At 39.0% G+C, this 25,592-nt stretch overlaps 2 protein-coding genes across 2 annotated transcripts; both read left to right on the forward strand.

The window, feature by feature from the left end:
* Positions 1-270: 270 nt before the first annotated feature.
* Positions 271-9,008, forward strand: LOC116331079 (cytochrome P450 2J6-like). Its single transcript, XM_031753624.2, has 9 exons — positions 271-572; positions 1,530-1,692; positions 1,842-1,991; positions 2,984-3,144; positions 3,727-3,903; positions 4,002-4,140; positions 4,665-4,852; positions 8,108-8,249; positions 8,394-9,008. The coding sequence occupies exons 1-9, from the start codon at positions 372-374 to the stop codon at positions 8,567-8,569; spliced, it is 1,497 nt and encodes a 498-aa protein (XP_031609484.2). The 5' UTR covers positions 271-371; the 3' UTR covers positions 8,570-9,008.
* A 3,061-nt stretch (positions 9,009-12,069) lies between these two features.
* On the forward strand, positions 12,070-25,318 carry LOC120436353 (cytochrome P450 2J6-like). Its single transcript, XM_039607240.1, has 9 exons — positions 12,070-12,355; positions 13,124-13,286; positions 13,434-13,583; positions 13,689-13,849; positions 16,586-16,762; positions 16,849-16,987; positions 17,577-17,764; positions 24,050-24,191; positions 24,344-25,318. Exons 1-9 carry the CDS (start codon positions 12,155-12,157, stop codon positions 24,517-24,519), a joined length of 1,497 nt encoding a protein of 498 aa, XP_039463174.1. The 5' UTR covers positions 12,070-12,154; the 3' UTR covers positions 24,520-25,318.
* Positions 25,319-25,592: the final 274 nt, after the last annotated feature.

Raw genomic sequence — 25,592 nt, forward strand, 5'->3', positions numbered from 1 at the left:
ATATTGTAGGAACATCCCAGCATTCACCGGTTGTGTCTCACTGGGAAAGGTCTTTTACTGGGTCCACATCCAACACTAGTTCAAACAATTCCATGGCCAATCCAAGGTCTCTTTAAGGAATTTAAAAAGGAAACTCGTTCATAATCTTTGTGTAGCCTTTTTTTCATGCAATAATGTTGCACATGTGAAAATACTGAAAATAACCCCACCATTGCCAGCTTTTATTTTGAAGTCCAGCTTCGCGCACACGAGTCTTTCCTTCACCTTTGTGTTTAAGGAAGTCCACCCATTTATCTGATCGCACTTTGTTTCTTGGTAGCATCACAGTTAAAACACTGCAGTAATCCAGCATTCGACATTAAGAGTTTTAAATGGAGACATTATCCAGTGTTCTTGGCTTTGAGTGGATAGATGGGAGGAGCATTTTAATATTTCTCTGTGTTTTCCTGCTGTTGTCTGATATTTGGAAGAACAGAGTGCCGAAAAACTTCCCACCTGGACCGTGGGCTCTCCCGTTTCTCGGTGACATTCATCGCATCAGGCCTGACAGAATACATCTGCAGTTCAGAGAGGTACACATGTTTACTATTAAGGGAATAGTGTTTTATTTTTAATATATTTATTTTCTTTCTTTGTTCCTTAAAAGTACGTTAAGATGTTAGTGGAGTAAAAATCAGATAAGGGTAGCTTTATTTTAATTACAAAAATGTTATATAGGAATAGGTAATGGATAATAGGTATTGATTTGTAAAGAACTGAATATAAATAACTTGAGCTTATTATACAATATGATACTACACTATATTTCTGGCTAATTTTCTCTTTCTCTCGATAAAACTTTCTTTAAAGATATGACGCATCTTGGGGTCACCCTGAAAGGCAGATATGAAATGTAAAAATTACATCCGAGATCAAAATATGACAAGATATTTGGCTGCAAATGCATCTGCATAACAACAAAAACAATAAATAACAATACATTTTATAATTGAGATGTCATGTTTACAAACAAAATGCTGGCATGCATGGATATAAATGCTACGAAAAACATAACCTCCTCTCAAGATTTAATAATAAAATATCCGAGAATTAAAGGAGCATCCTTTTTAAATACCCATTTCTACTCTGCAGTGGAAGAAAATCTGTAATATGGATAGTAAAAGGACCTTCACCTTTTTAAAGTACTAAGGACAAGTTGAGGGAAGTCCCCATTTAAAACTCTGGCAATCATTAACTCAGTGAACGTTATCTACAGTTGCCTTTATTCACACAAGAGAGAAGGTTTGTTGCTTGAGTTTGGTTTTTGAAGACCACCTCAAGAGGGTTCAGTCAGAGCTGCATTTTCGGTTACTCATATTCTCTTTTTAAATATTTTCTCATGTGTTTGCAGTTTGGGTTCTAGTTAAGAGATATAATATTAATGAGGCAACATTGCAGCAATCTTATAGTATCTGCAGTAAGGATGTAGAAGCAGTATTAATTCTCTGAGTACTGTTGAACCACAACATCTGCCTGCTGTCTTTGTTCAGTTTGCAAAGAAATATGGAGACATTTTCACCATCAGAATCTTTGGTGGAAGAACCGTGGTCATTAATAGCTACAAGTTTGTGAAAGAAGCCCTGGTCCAGCAAGGAGACGACTTCATAGATCGACCCACTGTACCACTGTTTGAAGAATTATTTGGGAATGAAGGTTCTGTTTTTCTCTTTTTTCATTGAAAAAAAAATATAGTTAGTGTTTAATACAGTGAACAGCATAATTGAGACACCAAATCAGGACTGTAAGCATGTAGCTAGTGTTTGTTACATTCAGTCTAATATTGTGTATTTGTGTGTTCAAAGGTCTTGCGATAGCAAATGGTTATCCATGGAAGCAGCAGAGGAGATTTGCTCTTCATACACTAAGAAACTTTGGTCTGGGCAAGAAGACCCTGGAGCTATACATCCAGCAGGAGTGCCAGTATCTCGCAGAGGCTTTCACAGAACACCAAGGCATAAAATAACATCTATGCTTTTTTCCAAAGAGTCCAAAGATCACCACCTTTCTCTGCGATAGAACTGAAGTTATGAGGCTGATTGCCACCATTCAGTAGAGTTTACCTACTGTTATGACATGGGTACTTGCCCCCCATATGTCAGGGGGCTTTGTCTGTGACCCAGCATTTTGAGGCCTTAGTTCTTTTGTGAATTCAATGTATTTTGGAAAGTTTTAGTTTTCTCTTATTTAGTACTTCTATGCTTTGGCTGTATGTTTTGTCATATTTGTTCCCATGTTGTCTGGGCAAGGTGTCTCATCTCCCCCTCCTGTTTACACGCCTCCTCGTGTTCTGTTCCATGTCTCCCCTCTCTGTTATGTATGTTTCTTCAGCCCGTCATGTCTCGTTCCCTCTTGCCGTATCCCCTGTGTTTAAATCTCCCTCTCTCTCTCGTCTTTCCTCCCTCCCTCTCTCTATGTCACTCATCTCAAGCTTGTGTGTCCCAGGTTATGTTTTGCCATGTTTCCTGTTTTTTGTTTTTGAAAGTCTTGTGTTTCCATGTTCACTGTGTTTAGTTTTGCTTCCCCTGTGCCATCATGTTAATTTGTGTCAGCTGTGTTTCCCATGTGTTTCCACTTTCCTCATTACTCTTCTGTGTATTTAAGTCTTCTGTCTCCCTTTGTTTAGTTTCAGGTTGCCTGTTATTCTCACCTCATGGTCCATGGATGTCATGTTTCTCTAGTCTTGGGTTTCTCATGTTCATTTTTAGGTTTATAGTTAAAACTTTTCCTTGTCCTGCGCTAGTTTTTTTCTCCAGTTTAAGTTATTGTGTAGTTTTTCATCTTTGTTTGCTTGTGCTTTTGTTTTTGTGGTAGTTATCAGCCAAACTAAATGGCTCGCTTTTTGTTAAAAGTTAGTCCTGTCCCTTGTGTATCTACTTTTGGGTCCGCTCCTCAGACACATCAACCATTCCGGCCATGACACTATATTTTCTGTCTTCATTTACAGGAAAGCCATTTAATGTCCAGCTATTGATAAATAATGCTGTGTCGAATATCATCTGCTGTTTGGTGTTTGGGAATCGATTTGAGTACACTGACCGGCAGTACCAGTCTATTCTTCATAACTTCAAAGAAGTTGTGCGCTTACAGGGAAGCATTTCAATACAGGTGAACCTCTTCCTACCGTGCTACATCATGCAATAATCATATTACATCATGATTTATGGAAAATGCACAAGCCACATTTAAGCATCTTAAATAACTAAAATGTGCAGATTAAATAACTGTACTTTAATATCTTGACTATAAAATGACATCTTTATTAAGTCGTCAGTTTTGGTGGAGTGTGCATCCCAGAGTTATGTTTCTGGTCTCCTGATAGGGTTTCTAATGACAATCCAGTTGTGAGGAGCAAAAACAAAGACTGATTTAAAACACACTAAAGGGCAGAGATGAGGTAACTAAGGCCTGGGAGATACAAAGTCCACAAAATCTCAGACATTTGGAAAATCAGCCTTCCTGGCCTCAACCTGTCTCATTAATAAACAAAAAAAAACAAAAAAAGGTTTGCTGAATTTGCCCTCAAATATTGGGAATCATATTTCTACCACCACCTCTGCTGCTGTGGAATTCTCCGTTAGATTTTTATTCATAATTCTTCGAATGCACAGCCTCATATGTGGAGCACACAGCCATATGAATATTTATCCAGTCATTAAATATGGATTAATCTGGCTTCCTGTTCTGTAGATGTACAACATAATTCCCTGGCTGATGAAGCGGCTACCTGGATCTCATAAGACAATTTTCACTCTGACACAAGAGATAAAGGACTTCATAGAAATCAGGATCAGAGAACACAGAGAAACCCTTAACCCAGCGTCACCGAGAGACTATATCGATGCCTTTCTTATAGAAATGGCAAAGGTGAGTGTTGTGCTCGATCTCCATTATGTTTGCTCGTTTTGGTCTTGTAATGAAATTTGATAACAGATTTTAATTTCTGCTGCTTGGACCGTTGATAGAACGAGGAGAAAGATTCAAGTTTTTCTCTCAGTAACTTACATGCTTGCACCATGGACCTGTTTTTTGCTGGAACTGAAACTACTGCTACTACTTTACGCTGGGGGTTGCTTTACATGATCTACTACCCGGATATACAAGGTATGTATGTAATACTCAACAGTACCTTGTATTTTGTCATGTCAAATGTCTGTTTTGAGAGTAATAATTCCGTTAGTTTCCAGAGAAGATCTAATTCTTTAACTTTAGTTTCTGTTATTCTAAAATGTGCAATTGTATTCTGTTTTTTTAATATAAAACTGCAGTATATATCAGGAAACAAGAGGCCAGCATATGTGTGACAATATAAAATCTGCATTGTGTAAAGATGGCAGATTGACATTTATATTGACTTTTCACTTTTTAATAGATATATGCTCGAATGTCTCCTCCTTCTTGTTGTGTTGACAAAGGTTAACTAATTCTCAAATGCTAAAACTGAAAATATATTTCCTGTTCATGTTTCTGTTTATATTTTATAGTTTATTAAGTAGTCCAGTAATCCAGTATTGGTATTAATGACTTGGAATGTCTCATTTACACTCACGTTTAGCTTTTCATTTAGGCTTAGGTACCTGTAATAACCTTGATACAGACTCTGATTGTATCCTGTTTTCACTGTGCAGAGAGAGTTCAAGCTGAGATCGATGCTGTGGTTGGTTCGTCCAGACAGCCCTCTGTGAGCGACCGAGAAAACATGCCCTATACTGACGCTGTTATTCATGAGATTCAGAGAATGGCCAACATCATTCCTCTCAATGTGCTTCGTATGACCAGCAATGAAACTACAGTGGATAAATACACAATCCCAAAGGTACACAATCCATAATAATTTCTGGCATCTTAGCTGTAGACTAAAGTATTCCTTTTCTATCAATTCAACCACTTGAGGCTGGCTTCAAAGGTCTTCAAAAGCAATGTAGCCTATGACTGAGGGCAGAATTCCTCTTTAATAAAATTGAACTTTAATTACTTTTACTTGAAATTAAAATGTAATTGTATTTACCGGCAAATACTTAAAAATAGGCACGCTAGAACAAAGAGGTAACAAGTCAGATTTTTACAGGAAACACTGAAAAAAATGGGGAAAAAAATTTAAATGGCAAATTTCAATAAAATAATCATGTTTTGGTAGGCAAAATTGATCCTGGACTTACAAACCGATACTTACGTAGCTTGTCTAATATGAAGAGGAAGATTGTTCCAAAGCAACGGGGCCACAATAGAGAACGCCCGGTCTCCTCTGAGTTTCAGCCGTGACTTAGGGACTGAAGGGAATGAGTGGAAACATAAGGCTTCAACAAAGCGGACAAATAAACGGGTGCCAAGCCATTTAAAGATTTAAAAAAGATTTACATAAATTCCCCTAGGGATCAATGAAGTATTCTGATTCTGATGATTCTGAAAAACCAATAAATGAACTTTAAAAAGGATCCTAAATTCAATTGGAAGCCAATGTAGAGAGGCCAAAACCGGAGTGATGTGGTCGAATTTCCCTCTACCAGTTAAAAATCGAGCCGCAGCATTTTGCACTAATTGTAAGCGTGACAAAGCGCTCAGCCCGGCGGCTATTAAAATGGGATTACAGTAATCCAGGCGTGAAGTAATAAAAGCATGAATTAAAGTTTCTACGTTACGTTTGGAGAGAAAGGGCTTGACCTTCGATAAACGTCTGAGGTGGTAGAATGCTGATTTCCCCATTCACGTGGTCATCAAAGGTAAGTGCAGAATCGATTTTTACACCAAGACTTGTGATCGAACTCTTCAAATGAGGTCAAAACAGCGAAATCAACATCCGGAGGGTCGGAAAAAACGATTTGGGCCAAATAAAATCGCTTTCGTTTTAAATAGCTCTTTTGGATCTTTTGACAATGTTACATGACCTTTTTCCATCAGCTCACCTTACTTGCCTTTAGCACCTAATAGTCCAGGCTCCATCCAACTCCTTTTAAACTGCCTTGAAGATTTCAAGGCTTGGATGGCTCTCAACCTTTTGAGCTTCAATGAAAGCAAAACAGAGGTAATTATATTCAGGCCTAATAATACCTCATGCACCCCACTTATTAATTATGGTTGGCTTGGGTCATACATCAAATAGAATGTCAAATATCTGGGAGTCATTATGGACTCTGATTTTAAATTTAATAAACAAATCAGCTCTGTCTTGCAAAAAAACTTTTTCCAGTTATTGCAAATAGCAAAGCTTAAGTCAGTTTTGTCAAGGCATGACTTGGAGAAAATAATGCATGCCTTTATCTCAACTCGGCTTGATTATTGTAATGCACTTTATGCTGGAGTCAGCCAATCATCCCTCTCACATCTTTAGCTTATTCAAAATGCTGCTGCCTGTCTCTTAACTGGTACACACAGGCATAAACATATCTTGCCTATCCTGTCCCCTCTTCATTGGCTTCCTGTTTATCACAAAATGAATTTCAAAGTCCTAATCTTGACTTAGAAATGCCTAAACGGTCTTGCTCCTCCATACCTTTCTGATGTACTTCAACAACCAGATGATTTTGGTTGTTGAAAACTAGGCTGAAACTTAGAGGAGAACAAGCTTTTTCAGTTGTGGCTCCCAAACTTTGGAATATGTTGCCTTTAAATGTTAGACAAGCATCTTCACTTCCTGTTTAAGTCTCTTTTCAAAACACATTTATTCAATAGCGTCTAGACTGGTGTGAGTTGATATGCTTTTTATGCTTTTATGTTTTATGTGTTTTAATGTGAACGGTTTTATCCTTTGTGTTATCTATTGTTTTGTTCTTGTACAGCACTTTAGGCAAACTTTCTGTTTCTTACCCCAAAAGTTGATTCTGTTCATCTGGACGTAGTGTTTTCAGTGGGAGAAACGTTTCATCACTCATCCAAGTGACTTCTTCGGTCTCTGCTGGCTGCAGGTTTCCCCAATCTTATAAACAGTACATTTGCATTTGGATTTTGTTGAGAAGGTGAGAGATGTCATTATGGAGGCGGATGAAACCATGGTCTCGTACGATGTTACATCTCTCTTCACTTGCATCTCAGTCACGGAAGCGTTGGAGGTAGTTCGTAAGAGATTACAGGATGACCCAAACCTCAGCAACAGAACCACTCTCAGCATCGACCAAGTGTGTTTGCTTTTGGAACTGTGTCTTCATTCCACCTACTTCACATACAAGGGTCAGTTCTACAGACAGAAACATGGGTGTGCATGGGTTCCCCAGTTTCACCCATCGTGGCCAATTTCTACATGGAAGAAGTGGAAAAGAGGGCTTTACTATCCTACCCTGGAACACCAGCTGACGTGTACCGTAAACCTACACATACGAATCAGTATTAAAGGTTTGACTCTCATCATCCACTGGAGCACAAACTGGGTGTCATCAGGACGCTACAACACAGAGACACAACACAATCCCCACAGACACAGCGGCCAGGGAGGCAGAAGAACATCACATCAAGAAGTCCCTGAGTAAACGTGGTTATCCCAGCTGCACTTTTGTCAAAGATGGGAAGGCACCAAAAGAAAGCTCCAGCTGATCCAGGAGAGAAGGACAATTGCTGCCTAAGCGAAAACGCTGGTTTGAACGCAGAGTCAAGGAGGCAATTTACGTGAAAAGGGAAAGACCACCTCTGAATTGAGGAGGGGCCCTAAGGGTACATCTTTTGCCATCATACAATGCTGTGATTGCAGCCATTCCCCAACTGACCTCCCAGCCTATTGTTCCTTCAGTGGGCTGGTTTCAGTCATTATGCAAATGTACTGTTTATAAGATTGGGGAAACCTGCAGTCAGATGAGACTGAAGAAGTCACTTGGATGAGTGACAAAACGTTTCTCCCACTGAAAACGCTACGTCCAGATGAAAAGAATCAACTTTTGGAGATTTACTTACCTGGATGAGCATGCATCAAGACGTTTCTGTTTTTTTTAAATGCTATATAAATTGGATTTGGATTCTGTCATATGGCAAATTAAACCAATTTTCAGTAACAATTTAGATTTGTTTGTTTGTTTGCTTGTTAGTTTTCCAATTTCAGTATCTCGGGTCTTAAGATTATTTTGTGGGTTTTTTTTGTTTTGTTCAGGGTACCATGATACTGGCTACCCTGGACTCAGTCCTACACGATGACTCAATGTGGGAAACTCCGCACTCTTTCAATCCTCAACACTTTCTGGACAAGGATGGTAAATTTCGTAAGAAAGATGCTTTCCTTCCATTTTCTACAGGTTTGTTGTACTTTAAAACTTCTTGCACTGTTTTAGCCAAATGGCATGCATTCTTGGTTTGTTGCAGAAGTGTAGTAAACTGTGATATAGTAAATATCTTGTAAATTGTTTGAATGAGACTCATGTCTTACTGTTTATTCTCAGGTAAGCGTGTGTGTCTTGGAGAACAGCTGGCCAGGATGGAGTTATTCCTGTTGTTTACTTCCCTCCTTCAAAGGTTTTCTCTTTCACCACCTGCTGGAGAGCAGCCCAGTCTGGAGTTCCAGTTGGGAGGCATACGCTGTCCCAAACCTTACCGCCTCTGTGCTGTACCACGTTAAACCATCAACTATGGCAAACTGAAAATAAATCACTCCTTTATTACATTTATCATCTAATGCAGTTTAGTTTTTGTTCTTGTACTCCAGTAGACCTTTTTGATTAACCTTTACAGTATAAATCTATTCTACTCTAACAGAAATTTCTAAAAATGTTAAACCACCAAAAAAACGAGATTAGTTTATCCTTTTTTTTTCTGACATTAAGGCAAGTGAAAGGATTGAGTCTCTGTTCTGGTTAACGATTTCAGAGATACCTGCCTGGTTCATTGCTTTTACAAGTAAAGTGGATTCCGTCCCTTTTAAGAACAATCAAAATAATCTATTAGAAAACTTTCCACTGTATTTGAAGGCTTACAGAATCCTTTCTTCTAAATTGTTACTTTACCTGAAATGAATGTTAATTCTGAACAATTACTATTAAAAAAAATCTTAAGCTTGACTTTTCATTTCTCTTTACACCATTAATACCCAGTCAAAGTTTTTTGTTTTACCTGAAGTGTGTTTGAAGTTAGAGATAGAAAATGACAAGTAAGAAAAAAACCCAGAAAATCTAGGGTGGCAAGAGTAGAGAGAGCATTGAGATCCTTTTAGAAATACTTCTAAAACTAATAATTTGAAATGTAAAAATAGATGAGTAGGAGGTGTGCCATGATGGCTGCAATACCAAAGAAGTATAGAATACATGGTATGAAGTACTTTATTTGGATCATGACATCCTTGTTGTGGGGAGAGTGTTTGGGCTGCAACTGGGCATCCAAATTGCAAGACAGACCTCTGCACCTCTGGGGTATTGTTTCTCTTTTAGTTCAATTTACAATACTTTAACGATCCTTTAAGAATCTGGAGTTCTGTTGTCCTCTTTGTTAAGATCCTCTTGCAAATGCTGTCCAGAAAGGAGCTTGGACTGGAGGATCCTGCACTACTGTCAGCTTTGCAGGAAATGGATAAACTGGTCACAGGAGCTGGAGCACTTCTAGGTTGCCAGGTGCTTAAATCCTTCTGACATTGGTGACATCACAAGAGCACAATTACTTCATGTAAGTGAAGTAGACTATGGCACACTGACCTTATTCATATACAGTGGAACCCCAGCTTACGAAGACCCCATTTAACGAAAAATTCAAATTACGAAGGCACTTAACGGCAATATTTCTGCCCGTGGTACGACAAAATGCCCGTGTAACGAAATCCGTTTGTGAAATGCGTTTCGCTGTTCCACATGAAAGACGTAATGTTGTTGCAGTGCGCTATTTCATGTGCTTTTCGTTTGCAATTAACCTGTCGTTCATTCATAATGGGGCCGGCGTAAGACATAAATATGAGCGAGTTTAAAAAAATGTTAAAAAAATATCATTGCACAGTGTACGTACATACATTAATTAACGTAAATGTACGTTTTAGTTTTAATGTTTAGAATTAAATTCCATAATGTTATGTACATGTACACGTACGTATGTATGCATGCATACGTATGCTTTCTTCAGCCTCCACCAAGAACTTCGTCTTCAGCCAGCATCGCCTCACTCAAAAGGCGATGGAAAAAGGTGCTTCGACTTACGAAAATTTTGACTTACAAAAGACCCTCTGGAACGAATTAATTTCGTAAGTCGGGGTTCCACTGTATAGCTGGGCTCCTTGCTTATAAATGTTTGCCAATATTGTAAAAACCTCAGCATGAATAAGCATCACTGTCAATTCAGTCCAATCTTCCTCTATCTGGCTTAGGCGACTTATTAAGTTCAGCTCAGGTTGATCCAAAGGAATCTAGCTATGTGCCATGCCATGCTTATAATTCCTCTTTGTTTGATCAATGCAATTTGTTATACATTTGCATGAACCAAACACGAACTACAGCTGGTCCAAAATGTGGCTGCCAGAAAAAAGAATTCCACAATTTATGGCATATATATTCACATATACACTATGTAATCACATATACTCGTGTACACTATATATATACCTACACTGGAGTGTTTTATATAACGGAATCGTTGTGATAAGAATCTCACCTACATGTTCAAATCACAAGACCCACATATTTAGGTCAAATATTATCTACAATTACATTAATGAAGTGTGTGCCACTTGTTGTATGAGGACATGTTGACCAATACTGTCTCAAATGTAGTAATTAGGATCAATAAGTAACCTTTGATTGTGTTATGGCCAACGGTGATAAGTCCAAAGAAAGGGTTAAATAAACTCAGCCCTGCTAAGATGCACCTGGGAGGCTCTCTGCCCGTCTTTGCTGTCAGAAGGTGATGCATCACCCATCTTTACCAATATAGTAAACAAACTTGGCCTGGCTGAGAGTGGACCTGGGACTCTTTTTGCCCGTCGCCGTTGATGAAGGGAGAATGAGAAAAACCCTTCCTTAACGGATATAGTAGCATACCCCTGGCAGTAAACCCCACAAAGTTGTCAGGAGGATTAATTGTTTTCGCTCTGCAGTTGCTTTGATATCTGAAGTTTTGCGGACTTTTGGACTCACTCTGGCCTTAAGTCTATTATGCTAACACAGGTGTGTCACTAGCGATCACGTAGCTCATCATTATATACCAGCTAATCTAACTTCAGTAACCCTACAAACGTCACTACTGTTTAGTTTGCTGTCTTCCTCAATGTTCGCAGAGATAGCAGAGCTGTATATCTTAATTTTTTTCAGAAATCCCTGTCAGAACCTGCTATATTATGTTTAGGTGGAAACTAGTGAGCTAACTCCCTGCTAACTTCTAACTCCATAAATTTTATTAATCCTGTTTTCATGGATGTCTGGATGTTAAACTTAGTTGTTACCTGGTAGAGCAGCCACACTGATTAAAGATGAAAGAATTTAGACAGTTTGTAACTCAGTGATGCCGCAGTGTTCGTTTGATTTTGGGACCTGAAGTGGAGTTTGGGCCCGGAAACGGCTAATGACGTCAGACTTAAAGACCAGATTGGATCTAAAAAGCTGGACATCCACATCTTGGTGTAATAAGGTTATCATTGGTATTTCGTATTCAGGCTTGACTGCCATTGAAAGGACTTAAATTGTGAAAAGAAAAAGAAAAAAAAAACTCTTTCAAGCACACAAACAAGATGTTTGCTTGGAAGCTATAACTTTGTTTATAATGCAGTTAATAATGCAGCACTCAATAGTTTGGCCTCTCCATCATTATGAAATGGTATGAAGTTACTGGACACTGTTTACATATCTACATATACATATACATGTCTTTGTTCTCTTTTCTTTAGGAGGTGGGTTGGCTGTGCTGGTGGGTTATTCTTTGTTTCATGCAGGAAATAATTGTTTTTCCCTCACAATGTCAATCACCGATGTTACTGATACAGTAAACAATACTTCATACATAATTTTATGTGTAGCCTTTTTGCATGTAATAATATCCTATGTATAAAAAAAATGAAAATAACACCACCATTATCAGCTTTTATTTTGAAGGCTAGTCTTAGCTTCAGCTTTATATTTTACCTTCACCTTTGTGTTTAAGGAAGTCCACCCATTTATCTGATCACACTTTGTTTCTTGGTAGCAGCACAGTTAAAACACTGCAGTAATCCAGCATTCGACATTAAGAACTTTAAATGGAGACATTGTACAGTGTTCTTGGCTTTGAGTGGATAGATGGAAGGAGCATTTTAATATTTCTCTGTGTTTTCCTGCTGTTGTCTGATATCTGGAAGAACAGAGTGCCGAAAAACTTCCCACCTGGACCGTGGGCTCTCCCGTTTCTCGGTGACATTCATCGCATCAGACCTAACAGAATACACCTGCAGTTCAGAGAGGTACACGTTTACTATTAAGGGAATAGTGTTTTATTTTTAATATATTTATTTTCTTTCTTTTTTCCTTAAAAGTACTTTAAGATGTTAGTACTGCAGTAAAAATCAGATAAGAGTAGCTTTACTTTAATTACAAAAATGTTATATAGGAGTAGGTAATGGATAATAGTATAACTTGGGCTTATTTTACACTATAATACTACAGTATATTTCTAGCTAATTTTCTCTTTCTCTCGATAAAACTTTCTATAAAAATTTAACGCATCTTGGGGCCAACCTGCAAGAAAGGCAGATGCAAAATGTAAAAATGACATCAATGCCCATTAGTTATCCTCAGTGGAAGAATATTTGTAATATGGATGTAATACTGTAGTTAGTAAAATGACCTTCTACCTTTTTAAAGTACTACAGAACAAGTTCAGGCAAGTCCCCATTTAAAACTCTGGCAATCATTACCTCAGTGAACTTTATCTACAGTTGCCTTTATTCACACAAGAGATAAGGTGTTAATTCCAATTTGCTGGTTTGTTGCTCGAGTTTGGTTTATGGAGACCACCTCAAGAGGGTTCAGTCAGAGCTGCATTTTAGGTTACTCATATTCTCTTTTTAAATATTTTCTCATGTGTTTGCAGTTTGGGTTCTAGTTAAGAGATATAATATTAATGAGGCAACATTGCTGCAATCTTATAGTATCTGCAGTAAGGATGTAGAAGCAGTATTAATTCTCTGAGTACTGTTGAACCACAACATCTGCCTGCTGTCTTTGTTCAGTTTGCAGAGAAATATGGAGACATTTTCACCATCAGACTCTTTGGTGGAAGAACCGTGGTCATTAATAGCTACAAGTTTGTGAAAGAAGCCCTGGTTCAGCAAGGAGACGACTTCATAGATCGACCCACTGTACCACTGTTTGAAGATTTATTTGGGAATGAAGGTTCTGTTTTTCTCTTTTTCATTAAAAAAATATATAGTTAGTGTTTGATACAGTGAACAACATAATTGAGACACCAAATCAGGACTGTAAGCATGTAGCTAGTGTTTGTTACATTCAGTCTAATATTGTGTATTTGTGTGTTCAAAGGTCTTGTGGGTTCAAATGGTTATCCATGGAAGCAGCAGAGGAGATTTGCTCTTCATACACTCAGAAACTTTGGTCTGGGCAGGAAGACTCTGGAGTTATACATCCAGCAGGAGTGCCAGTATCTCGCAGAGGCTTTCACAGAACACCAAGGCATATAAAAACATCTTGGTGACATGATTGGCACCATTCAATAGAGCGTGCTTGCTTTGTTATGACACTGGGTACTTGTCCCCATATTTCTGTCTTCATTTACAGGAAAGCCCTTTAATGTCCAGCTACTGATAAATAATGCTGTGTCGAATATCATCTGCTGTTTGGTGTTTGGGAATCGATTTGAGTACACTGACCGGCAGTACCAGTCTATTCTTCATAATTTCAATGAAATTTTGCACTTACAGGGACGCATTTCGATACAGGTGAATCTCCTTCCACCATGCTACATTATACAGTAATCATATTACATCACAATTTATATACAGTGGCTTGCAAAAGTATTCGGCCCCCTTGAACTTTCCCACATTTTGTCACATTACAGCCACAAACATGAATCAATTTTATTGGAATTCCATGTGAAAGACCAATACAAAGTGGTGTACACGTGAGAAGTGGAACAAAAATCATACATGATTCCAAACATTTTTTACAAATAAATAACTGAAAAGTTTCAGCCCTCTGAGTCAATACTTTGTAGAACCACCTTTTCCTGCAATTACGCTGCCAGTCTTTTAGGGTATGTCTCTACCAGCTTTGCACATCTAGAGACTGAAATCCTTGCCCATTCTTCTTTGCAAAACAGCTCCAGCTCAGTCAGATTAGATGGACAGCATTTGTGAACAGCAGTTTTCAGATCTTGCCACAGATTCTCGATTGGATTTAGATCTGGACTTTGACTGGGCCATTCTAACGCATGGATATGTTTTGTTTTAAACCATTCCATTGTTGCCCTGGCTTTATGTTTAGGGTTGTTGTCCTGCTGGAAGGTGAACCTTCGCCCCAGTCTCAAGTCTTTTGCAGACTCCAAGAGGTTTTCTTCCAAGATTGCCCTGTATTTGGCTCCATCCATCTTCCCATCAACTCTGACCAGCTTCCTGTCCCTGCTGAAGAGAAGCACCCCAGAGCATGATGCTGCCACCACCATATTTGACAGTGGGGATGGTGTGTTCAGAGTGATGTGCAGTGTTAGTTTTCCGCCACACATAGTGTTTTGCATTTTGGCCAAAAAGTTCCATTTTGGTCTCATCTGACCAGAGCACCTTCTTCCACATGTTTGCTGTGTCCCCCACATGGTTTGTGGCAAACTGCAAACGGGACTTCTTATGGTTTTCTGTTAACAATAGCTTTCTTCTTGCCACTCTTCCATAAAGGCCAACTTTGTGCAGTGCACGACTAATAGTTGTCCTATGGACAGATTCCCCCACCTGAGCTGTAGATCTCTGCAGCTCATCCAGAGTCACCATGGGCCTCTTGGCTGCATTTCTGATCAGCGCTCTCCTTGTTCGGCCTGTGAGTTTAGGTGGACGGCCTTGTCTTGGTAGGTTTACAGTTGTGCCATACTCCTTCCATTTCTGAATGATCGCTTGAACAGTGCTCCGTGGGATGTTCAAGGCTTGGGAAATCTTTTTGTAGCCTAAGGCTGCTTTACATTTCTCAATAACTTTATCCCTGACCTGTGTGGTGTGTTCTTTGGACTTCATGGTGTTTTTGCTCCCAATATTCTCTTAGACAACCTCTGAGGCCGTCACAGAGCAGCTGTATTTGTACTGACATTAGATTACACACAGGTTCACTCTATTTAGTCATTAGCACTCATCAGGCAATGTCTATGGGCAACTGACTGCACTCAGAGCAAAGGGGCTGAATAATTACGCACACCCCACTTTTCAGTTATTTATTTGTAAAAAAATGTTTGGAATCATGTATGATTTTCGTTCCACTTCTCACGTGTACACCACCTTGTATTGGTCTTTCATGTGGAATTCCAATAAAATTTATTCATGTTTGTGGCTGTAATGTGACAAAATGTGGGAAAGTTCAAGGGGGCCGAATACTTTTGCAAGCCAGTGTAAAATGCAAAAGTCACATTTAAGCGACCACAGTCTCCCTACAGGGTTTCTAATGACAAGGAGCAAAAACAAAGACTGATTTAAAACACACCAAAGGGCAGAGAGGAGGTAACCAAGTCCTGGGAGATGCAAAGCCCACAGATATAAATGTCAGAGATTTAGAGATTTCTCCAGATACAGACAGACAAACTGGTGGCAGCTAACCAACCGGACATAGTAGTGGAAGACAAGCAGAAGCAGCAGACGGCCGTAGTGATAGACATAGTGATACCGAATGACAGCAACATCAGGAAGAAATAACACGAGAAGCTGCAGAAGTACCAAGGGGTCAGAGAAGATGTGGAGGGTGAAGGTAACAGTGATCCCAGTGGTAATCAGAGCACTAGGTGCAGTGACTCCCAAACTAGGCAAGTGGCTCCAGCAGATCCCAGGAACAACATCAGAGATCTCTGTCCAGAAGAGCGCAGTCCTAGGAACAGCTAAGATACTGCATGGGACCTCAAACTCCCAGGTCTCTGGTAGAGGACCTGAGCTTGAAGGATAGACCACCTGTAGGGGCGAGAGGGGAATTTTTACAGATATACCAGAGTAACTGCATCTCTTTCTATCACGTTTTCTTCATGATGAATAACAATAAAAGATCCTTGATCCCAATAGACATCATATTTGTATACATGTGTTCACAAGTAGTATTTGTACCCAAGTTTAGATTTTTTTTTATAACAATCAGCTTATAACAGGTAATACGTGGAGCCAAATGTCTTCAAGTGCTTTTTGAAGCATGTCTTGAAACTTCTAATCCATATGACAACTCCTCATTTTGAAGCATTATCTAAATCAACTTAAATTTCAGTGGACACTGGGGAATATGAACTGGATCTCTGTCAGTAAAACAAGAAACAAAAAATGTTTGCTGACATTGCCCTCAAATATTTTTTTTTCTCTTGGGAATTATATTTCTACCGCCAGCTTTGCCACTGTGGAATTCGTGTTAGAAATGTGTTAGATTTGAATTCAGAATTCTTTGAATGCACAGCATGATATGTCCAGTCATGAAAAGATGGTTTAATCTGGCTTCCTGTTCTGTAGATGTACAACATAATTCCCTGGCTGATGAAGCGGCTACCTGGACCTCATAAGACATTGTTCACTCTGACACAGGAGGTAAAGGACTTTATAGAAATCAGGATCAAAGACCACAGAGAAACCCTTAACCCAGCGTCACCGAGAGACTATATTGATGCCTTTCTTATAGAAATGGCAAAGGTGAGTGTTGTGTTTGTTCATTTTGGTCTTGTAATGCAACCTGAAATATAAGATATTTTAATTTCTGCTGCTTGGACCGTTGATAGAACGAGGACAAAGATTCAAGTTTTTCTCTCAGTAACTTACATGCTTGCACCATGGACCTGTTTTTTGCTGGAACTGAAACTACTACCACTACTTTACTTTGGGGGTTGCTTTACATGATCTACTACCCTGATATACAAGGTGCGTATGTAATACCCAACAGTACTGTGTATTTTGTCATGTCGGTTTTGTACTGTGAGAAAAAGCATGCAGGTTGTGTTAGTCATCTACATAATACACAAAACAGAGTTTATGATAGTCTCATCATTTTGGGGGCATTTTTAGCATGTTTTGATTTCTAGTTGGGATTCAGTTAGTTTCAGAGTAGATCCTGGCATTATTTATCAGAAAACAGGAAGACCACATATGTGGTCATGAAGCTTACAATATAAAATCAATATGCAAAGATAGCCGATTGACATTCATATAGACTTTCCACCTTTTAATAAACATATGTTCGAATGTTTCGTAGCTTGTTGTGTTGACAAATATTAACAAATTTGCAAATACTAAAACTGAAAATATATTTCCTGTTTATGTTTCTAATTATGTTTGATCTGAAGTTAATAATTCAGTATTGGTAGTAACTGTTTTTTCTTAAGTAAGTTTTTATTTTTATGTTAATAACCTGAAATTGTTTCTCAAAGTCCATTTTAATTTTTCATTTACTTTTAGATAAATGTAATAACCTTCAAACAGACTCTGATGGTATCCTGTTTTCACTGTGCAGAGAGAGTTCAAGCTGAGATCGATGCTGTGGTTGGTTCGTCCAGACAGCCCTCTGTGAGTGACCGAGAAAACATGCCCTATACTGATGCTGTCATCCATGAGATTCAGAGAATGGCCAACATCGTTCCTCTCAATTTACTTCATATGACAAACAAGGAAACTACAGTGGATAAATACACAATCCCAAAGGTACACAAACCAGAATACTTTCTGGCAGTTTCGCTGTAGAATAAAGTATTCCTTGTCTACCAATTTAGCAACTTGAGGCTGACTTGAAAAGTCAATCCTGATGTTACACTTAAAATAACCAATGAAGAAGCTTTAAAAACCACATTTAAAGCCTGGGATAAAAATAGTTCTGATATCCGTGGGTAGTGTAACACTCACTATCAACTGTACTCTCTTGATGTATGATCAATCATCCAGGTAAGTAAATCCCAAAAGGCTGATTCTGTTCATCTGGATGTTTCTCCCACTTTTGGTATCAACTGAAGTGTGTGTTAATGCTTTTAAGATTTAAAGTTAGGAATGTGGTAAATTTAGATAGGCATGTAAGTAAATTTAAGTAAAGTCATGTTTTGCTAGGCAAGATTGATCCACTCCATTATACCACATATACCACGAAAGTAAAGTGTATTTGTGATGTAAGATGGTGAAAATATTCTTCTTCCTCAAAATTATCCAGATATTATGCAGTCCTTAAAATGACTTATGTAATGCTTAAATGATTCATAGTACCATGATTGTTTAGACTTCTCAACCATATATGGTAACTTCTGACTCCTAAAAAGTAACATGGCAGCAGCCAAAATGCTAACCCATCAAAATGCAGAGTTGAGTGACTACACAGTGGCTGAGTCCATTTTTAGTCTGTGGTTATGTGCAGAATAAATACATGAGGTCCAAGAATAGATCTCTGTGGCACACCTGTGCAAATGGATTACATTAGTATTACATCAAGGCTCTGTATTACAGTGATTCCTGACTACACATAATAATACTCTTATGGCCCTGCATAGACTGCCTTTTGTCCTGCGACAGCTAGAGTAGATGTCAAATCATACAGCCACTATTTTATCAAAACAGCAATGAGTTAGCATGGTTTCTCTCTAGTTTCTCTGAAATACTGTATGTAATGACAATGCAACTTCAAATAAAAAAAAAAGGTCAACTTCATTCCTGTTCTCATATGAACTCAAACCAAAAACTGAAAGGGAGAAATTAATGTGACTAGACACAAGAATATACACTTGTAAAAATTCTAAATTTTGAGAAAACAGATAAATTTTTTAACACCTACGATTAAAGGTTAAAACATCTAAAACAACCATTGCACTTGTCCCTGGTTCAAAACAAAAAAACCCTGTTTGCTGAGTGTATGCTTGTGAAGAGCTGAAGGCATCATGTTGTATCCATGAAAGGAGTTCCTTGGTTTCTTCATTGTGGCCTCTTACATGACATCGGCACGTTTGTCCCGGACCTTGTTCCTCTGTTTAGTTCTGGCTTTGAAGGCAGCTGAGTTGAAAAGATGCTTCTCAAACCGTGAGATCTTGTTGCCTTTGACCGCAGCGTCCAGGATGAGTGGTGGGCCAAGGCGAAAGATGTCTCTCAGTAGTATCACTTCCTGTTCCTGCTCAAACACAGTGGTGTTTCTGAGTAGCTTTTCTGCTTAGCAATTTAATTTAAATCTTTTGATACATCCCTTTTTCATAGTATAATCTTAACGTGCTTCATCTGAATCACCCTTTCTGTGTGCTCACTACCTAATTTATAGCCAAAGTATTCACTCACTGTCTCTTTACTGTTTCGCTAGCTTAGCTTAGCCCGTAGCCGACTCGTTAGCACCATGGCTACTTCACCTGTCCCTCCTGCACTTTCCTGCTCATTGTGTCAGATGTTTAGTTACTCATCGGCCTCCTTTAGCAGTAATGATACCTGTAACAAATGTAGCATATTTGCAGCTCTGGAGGCCAGGATTACTGAATTGGAGACTCGGCTTCGCACCCTTCATTCACCCGTAGCTAGCCAGGCCCCTGTAGCTGGTGCAGCCGAAGATAGCGCAGGCCCCGCTAGCTGTTCCCCGGCAGACCCCAAGCAGCTGGGGAAAGAGGGCGGCTGGGTGACGGTGAGGAGGAAGCATAGTCCTAAACAGAAGCCCCAGGAACACCACCAACCTGTTCACGTGTCTCAACTGCTTTTTCCCCACTCGGCGACACACCCGCCGGGGTCAAACTCTGGTAATTGGTGATTCTGTTCTCAGACATGTGAAGCTAGAGACACCGGCAACCATAGTCAATTGTCTTCCAGGGGCCAGAGCAGGCGACATTGAAGGAAATTTAAAACTGCTGGCTAAGGGTAAACATAAATACAGTAAGATCATAATTCACGTCGGCAGTAATGACACCCGTTACGCCAATCGGAGGTCACTAAAATCAATATTGAATCGGTGTGCAACTTTGCCAAAACAATGTCGGACTCTGTAGTTTTCTCTGGTCCCTCCCCAATCAGACCAGGAGTGACATGTTTAGCCGCATGTTCTCCTTAAATTGCTGGCTGTCTGAGTGGTGTCCCAGAAACGATGTGGGCTTCATAGATAATTGGCAAACCTTCTGGAGGAAACCTGGTCTTGTTAGGAGAGACGGCATCCATCCCACTTTGGATGGAGCAGCTCTCATTTCTAGAAATATGGACAAATTTATTAACCCCCCCAAAATATGACTATCCAGAGTTGGGACCAGGAAGCAGAGTTGCAGTCTTGCACGCCTCTCTGCAGCTTCTCTCCTCCTGCTACCCCCAAAACCCATCTCCATTGAGACGGTGTCAGCTCCCAAAAACACAAAAACAAACTAAAACCAGCAACAAACAACTTAAACATAAAAATCACAAAGAAAGAACAATACAGTATCCACATCTGAACCAAAGAGTAAAACAGTGAAATGTGGATTATTAAATATTAGGTCTCTCTCCTCCAAGTCTCTGTTAGTACATGACTTAATAATTGATCAACAAATCGATTTACTCTGCCTTAGAGAAACCTGGTTGCAGCAGGATGAGTATGTTAGTTTAAATGAATCATCACCCCGAGTCATTCTAACTACCAGAAATCTCGAAGCACAGGCCGAGGGGCGGTGTGGCAGCAATTTTTCACACCAGCCTATTAATTAACGAAAGACCAAGACAGACTTTTAATTCATTTGAAAGCCTGATGCTTAGCCTTGTCCAACCCAGCTGTAAAACTCAGAAACCAGTCTTACTTGTTATCATCTATCGTCCACCTGGGCCTTACACAGAGTTTCTCTCTGATTTCTCAGACTTTTTATCTGATTTAGTGCTCAGCTCAGATAAAATAATTATTGTGGGTGATTTTAACATCCGTGTAGATGCTAAAAATGACAGCCTCAACATCACATTTAATCTGTTATTAGACTCAATTGGCTTCTCTCAAAATGTAAAAGAACCCACCCACCACTTTAATCACACTCTAAATCTTGTTTTAACATATGTCATAGAAACTGAACATTTAACAGTGTTTCCTGAAAACCCTCTGCTGTCTGATCATTTCCTGATAACATTCACATTTACAATAACTGATTACACAGCAGTGGAGAGTAGACTTTATCACAGTAGATGTCTTTCTGAAAGTGCTGTAACTAAGTTTAAGAATATAATCCACCCACTGTTATCATCTTCAATGCCCTGTACCAACATAGAGCAGAGCAGCTATCTGAACGCTACTCCAACAGAGGTCGATTATCTTGTTAATAATTTTACCTCCTCACTACGTACGACTCTGGATACTGTAGCTCCGGTGAAAACTAAGGCCTCAAATCCGAAGTATTTGACTCCGTGGTATAATTCTCAAACACGTAGCCTAAAGCAGATGACTCGTAAGCTGGAGAGGAAATGGCGTGTCACAAATTTAGAGGATCATCATTTAGCCTGGAGAAATAGTTTGCTGCTTTATAAGAAAGCCCTCCATAAAGCCAGAACATCTTACTATTCGTCACTGATTGAAGAAAATAAGAACAACCCCAGGTTTCTCTTCAGCACTGTAGCCAGGCTGACAAAAAGTCAGAGCTCTACTGAGCCAACCATCCCTTTAACGTTAACTAGTAATGACTTCATGAACTTCTTCACAAATAAAATTTTTAGCATTAGAGAAAAAATTACCAATAATCATCCCACAGATGTAATATTATCTACAGCTACTTTTAGTACCATTGATGTTAAGTTAGACTCTTTTTCTCCAATTGATCTTTCTGAGTTAACTTCAATAATTAATTCCTCCAAACCATCAACGTGTCTTTTAGACCCCATTCCTACAAAACTGCTCAAAGAAGTCCTGCCATTAATTAATTCATCAATCTTAAATATGATCAACCTATCTCTAATAATTGGCTATGTACCACAGGTCTTCAAGGTGGCTGTAGTTAAACCTTTACTTAAAAAGCCATCTCTAGACCCAGCTGTCTTACCTAATTATAGGCCAATCTCCAACCTTCCTTTCATATCAAAAATCCTTGAAAAAGTAGTTGTCAAACAGCTAACAGATCATCTGCAGAGGAATGGCTTATTTGAAGAGTTTCAGTCAGGTTTCAGAGCTCATCACAGCACAGAAACAGCTTTAGTGAAGGTTACAAATGATCTTCTTATGGCCTCTGACAGTGGACTCATCTCTGTGCTTGTCCTGCTAGACCTCAGTGCTGCGTTTGATACTGTTGATCATAATATCCTATTAGAGCGATTAGAACATGCTGTAGGTATTACAGGTACTGCACTGCAGTGGTTTGTATCATATCTATCTAATAGACTCCAATTTGTTCAAGTAAATGGAGAGTCCTCTTCACACACTAAGGTCAATTATGGTGTTCCACAGGGTTCAGTGCTAGGACCAATTCTATTTACATTATACATGCTTCCCTTGGCAGCATCATTAGAAGACATAGCATAAATTTTCACTGCTATGCAGATGACACGCAGCTCTATCTATCCATGAAGCCAGGTAACACACACCAATTAGTTAAACTGCAGGAATGTCTTAAAGACATAAAGACCTGGATGGCCGCTAACTTTCTGCTTCTTAATTCAGATAAAACTGAGGTTATTGTACTCGGCCCTGAAAATCTTAGAAATATGGTATCTAACCAGATTCTTACTCTGGATGGCATTACCTTGGCCTCCAGTAATGCTGTGAGGAACCTTGGAGTCATTTTTGACCAGGACATGTCCTTCAAAGCACATATTAAACAAATATGTAAGACTGCTTTCTTCCATTCGCGCAACATCTCTAAAATTAGAAATATCCTGTCTCAGAGTGATGCTGAAAAACTAGTTCATGCATTTATTACTTCCATGCTGGACTACTGCAATTCATTATTATCAGGATGTCCTAAAAACTCACTGAAAAGTCTTCAGCTAATCCAAAATGCTGCAGCAAGAGTCCTGACAGGGACTAGAAAGAGAGAGCAGATTTCTCCTGTTTTGGCTTCCCTTCATTGGCTTCCTGTTAAATCCAGAATTGAATTCAAAATCCTGCTCCTCACATACAAGGTCTTAAATAATCAGGCCCCATCTTATCTTAATGACCTTGTAGTACCATATCACTCTATTAGAGCACTTCGCTCTCGCACTGCAGGCCTACTTGCTGTTCCTAGAGTATTTAAAAGTAGAATGGGAGGGAGAGCCTTCAGTTTTCAGGCCCCTCTTCTGTGGAACCAGCTTCCAGTTTGGATTCGGGAGACAGACACTATCTCTACTTTCAAGATTAGGCTTAAAACTTTCCTTTTTGCTAAAGCATATAGTTAGGGCTGGACCAGGTGACCCTGAATCCTCCCTTAGTTATGCTGCAATAGACGTAGGCTGCCGGGGATTCCCATGATGCATTGAGTTTTTCCTTTTCAGTCACCTTTCTCACTCACTATGTGTTAATTTACCTCTCTGCATCGAATCATATTTGTTATTAATCTCTGTCTCTCTTCCACAGCATGTCTTTATCCTGTTTTCCTTCTCTCACCCCAACCAGTCGCAGCAGATGGCCGCCCCTCCCTGAGCCTGGTTCTGCCAGAGGTTTCTTCCTGTTAAAAGGGAGTTTTTCCTTCCCACTGTCGCCAAAGTGCTTGCTCATAGGGGGTCATATGATTGTTGGGTTTTTCTCTGTATTTATTATTGTGCTATCTACTGTACAATATAAAGAGCCTTGAGGCAACTTTTGTTGTGATTTGGCGCTATATAAATAAAATTGAATTGAATTGAATTGAATTCTTAATTAACAGGCATTATACACTTTGTAGTTTGATCCAATGGCATACTAAAAAGCTCTTTTGGACATTTTGACAATGTTACGTTGCCTTTTTCCATCAGCTCACCTTCTGTTATATGGCAAATTAAACCAATATATTTCAATAACAATTTTAATTTTTTTTTATTTCTTTCAATTTTAGTATTTTGGTTATTTTTATGGTATTTTTTGTGCAGGGTACCATGATACTGGCTACCCTGGACTCAGTCCTACATGATGAGTCAATGTGGGAAACTCCACACTCTTTCAACCCTCAACACTTTCTGGACAAGGATGGTAAATTTCGCAAGAGAGATGCTTTCCTTCCATTTTCTGCAGGTTTGTTGTACACAAAAGCCACTTGTACTGTTTTAGCCAAGGCAAAATGGCATGCATCCTTGGTTTGTTGCAGAAGTGTATTAAACTCTATGATATAGTGAATATCTTGTAAATTGTTTGAATAAAACTCATGTCTTATTGTTTATTCTCAGGCAAGCGTGTGTGTCTTGGAGAACAGCTGGCCAGGATGGAGTTGTTTTTGTTTTTCACCTCCCTCCTTCAAAGGTTTTCTCTTTCGCCACCTGCTGGAGAGCAGCCCAGTCTGGAGTTCCAGTTGGGAGCTGCACGCTGTCCCACACCTTACCGCCTCTGTGCTGTACCACGTTAAACCATCAACTATGACAAAACTGAAAATCTCTGATTCTCAGTTTGATGAATCACTGTTCTCCATCACATTTGTCATATAAAGCATTGTCTATACCTGCTAAATTCTTCCCACCATGGAGACCTTTAAAAGAATCATTCCATCTACTGTATTCAAAAAATAAAAGTATAAAGGTTTACAATGTTAAATTACAACTTTTTAAGAGATCACATTCCACTGCATATTCATGATTATTGCTGTCATAAGCAAAAATTTACAATGACTTCAGTAAGGTTGGAAATTAAGATAAATACAGCAGGACAAGAAAAACAGTATTCTGTTTTAACGTTTAAGAGTAGTACTGCAGAGATATTTACATAGGATTCAAACTTAATTTACTAAGTTTAATTTACACTTGAGTCAGTGTCTACATTGAAAACAAAAGCCCACCATATCTTGGTGGATTTGCTTGTATGTTTAGGATCAGTAACCTATTTCAGTTTAACTATCCTAAAGATGATTTCACATAATCTTTAAGTACTCTATGAAACGATGCTTATTTGATTCAGTGTTTTGAAGTTGATCAGTGCTTGAGGCAGGAATGCAACTCTATAATTTTCCACCACTGTGCTTGATGATTACTCTTAGATTTGTCTTTGTGTTGCACAAAACCACTCGCTGTGGTTAGTCACTTTTGTTGGCACTGACAGACCCTCATGAAACAGTGACCTCCTGGTTAATGAAGCTAACACTCATCAATGATGTGTTTAAAGTATTTTAAGATTCTGGAAATATATCAGAATAATAAATAATTTTTTCTGTTTGCTTTGATGGTATTTTGAAGGTGTTCTGCTAAACGTGGTAATCCTCATCTTGACTTTCCCAGTTTCTTTAAAAGAACATAAGAAATCAGTTGTTATTCTACAGTAGGCTCTCTATGATATAACCTAATGGGCGGGTTGATTACCAACAATCTCATGTCACTCTTAAACAAGAAGGGTCTTTTAAATTCACAAACTATTTTGAAAAGTATATTGGTTTATGTTTATTTGGATATCAGAGGAATGCAGGCAAGCCAGGTGGTGACAGGGTGATCT

Source organism: Oreochromis aureus, linkage group 23 (genome assembly GCF_013358895.1).
Source record: "Oreochromis aureus strain Israel breed Guangdong linkage group 23, ZZ_aureus, whole genome shotgun sequence".
Taxonomy (NCBI): Eukaryota; Metazoa; Chordata; class Actinopteri; order Cichliformes; family Cichlidae; genus Oreochromis; species Oreochromis aureus.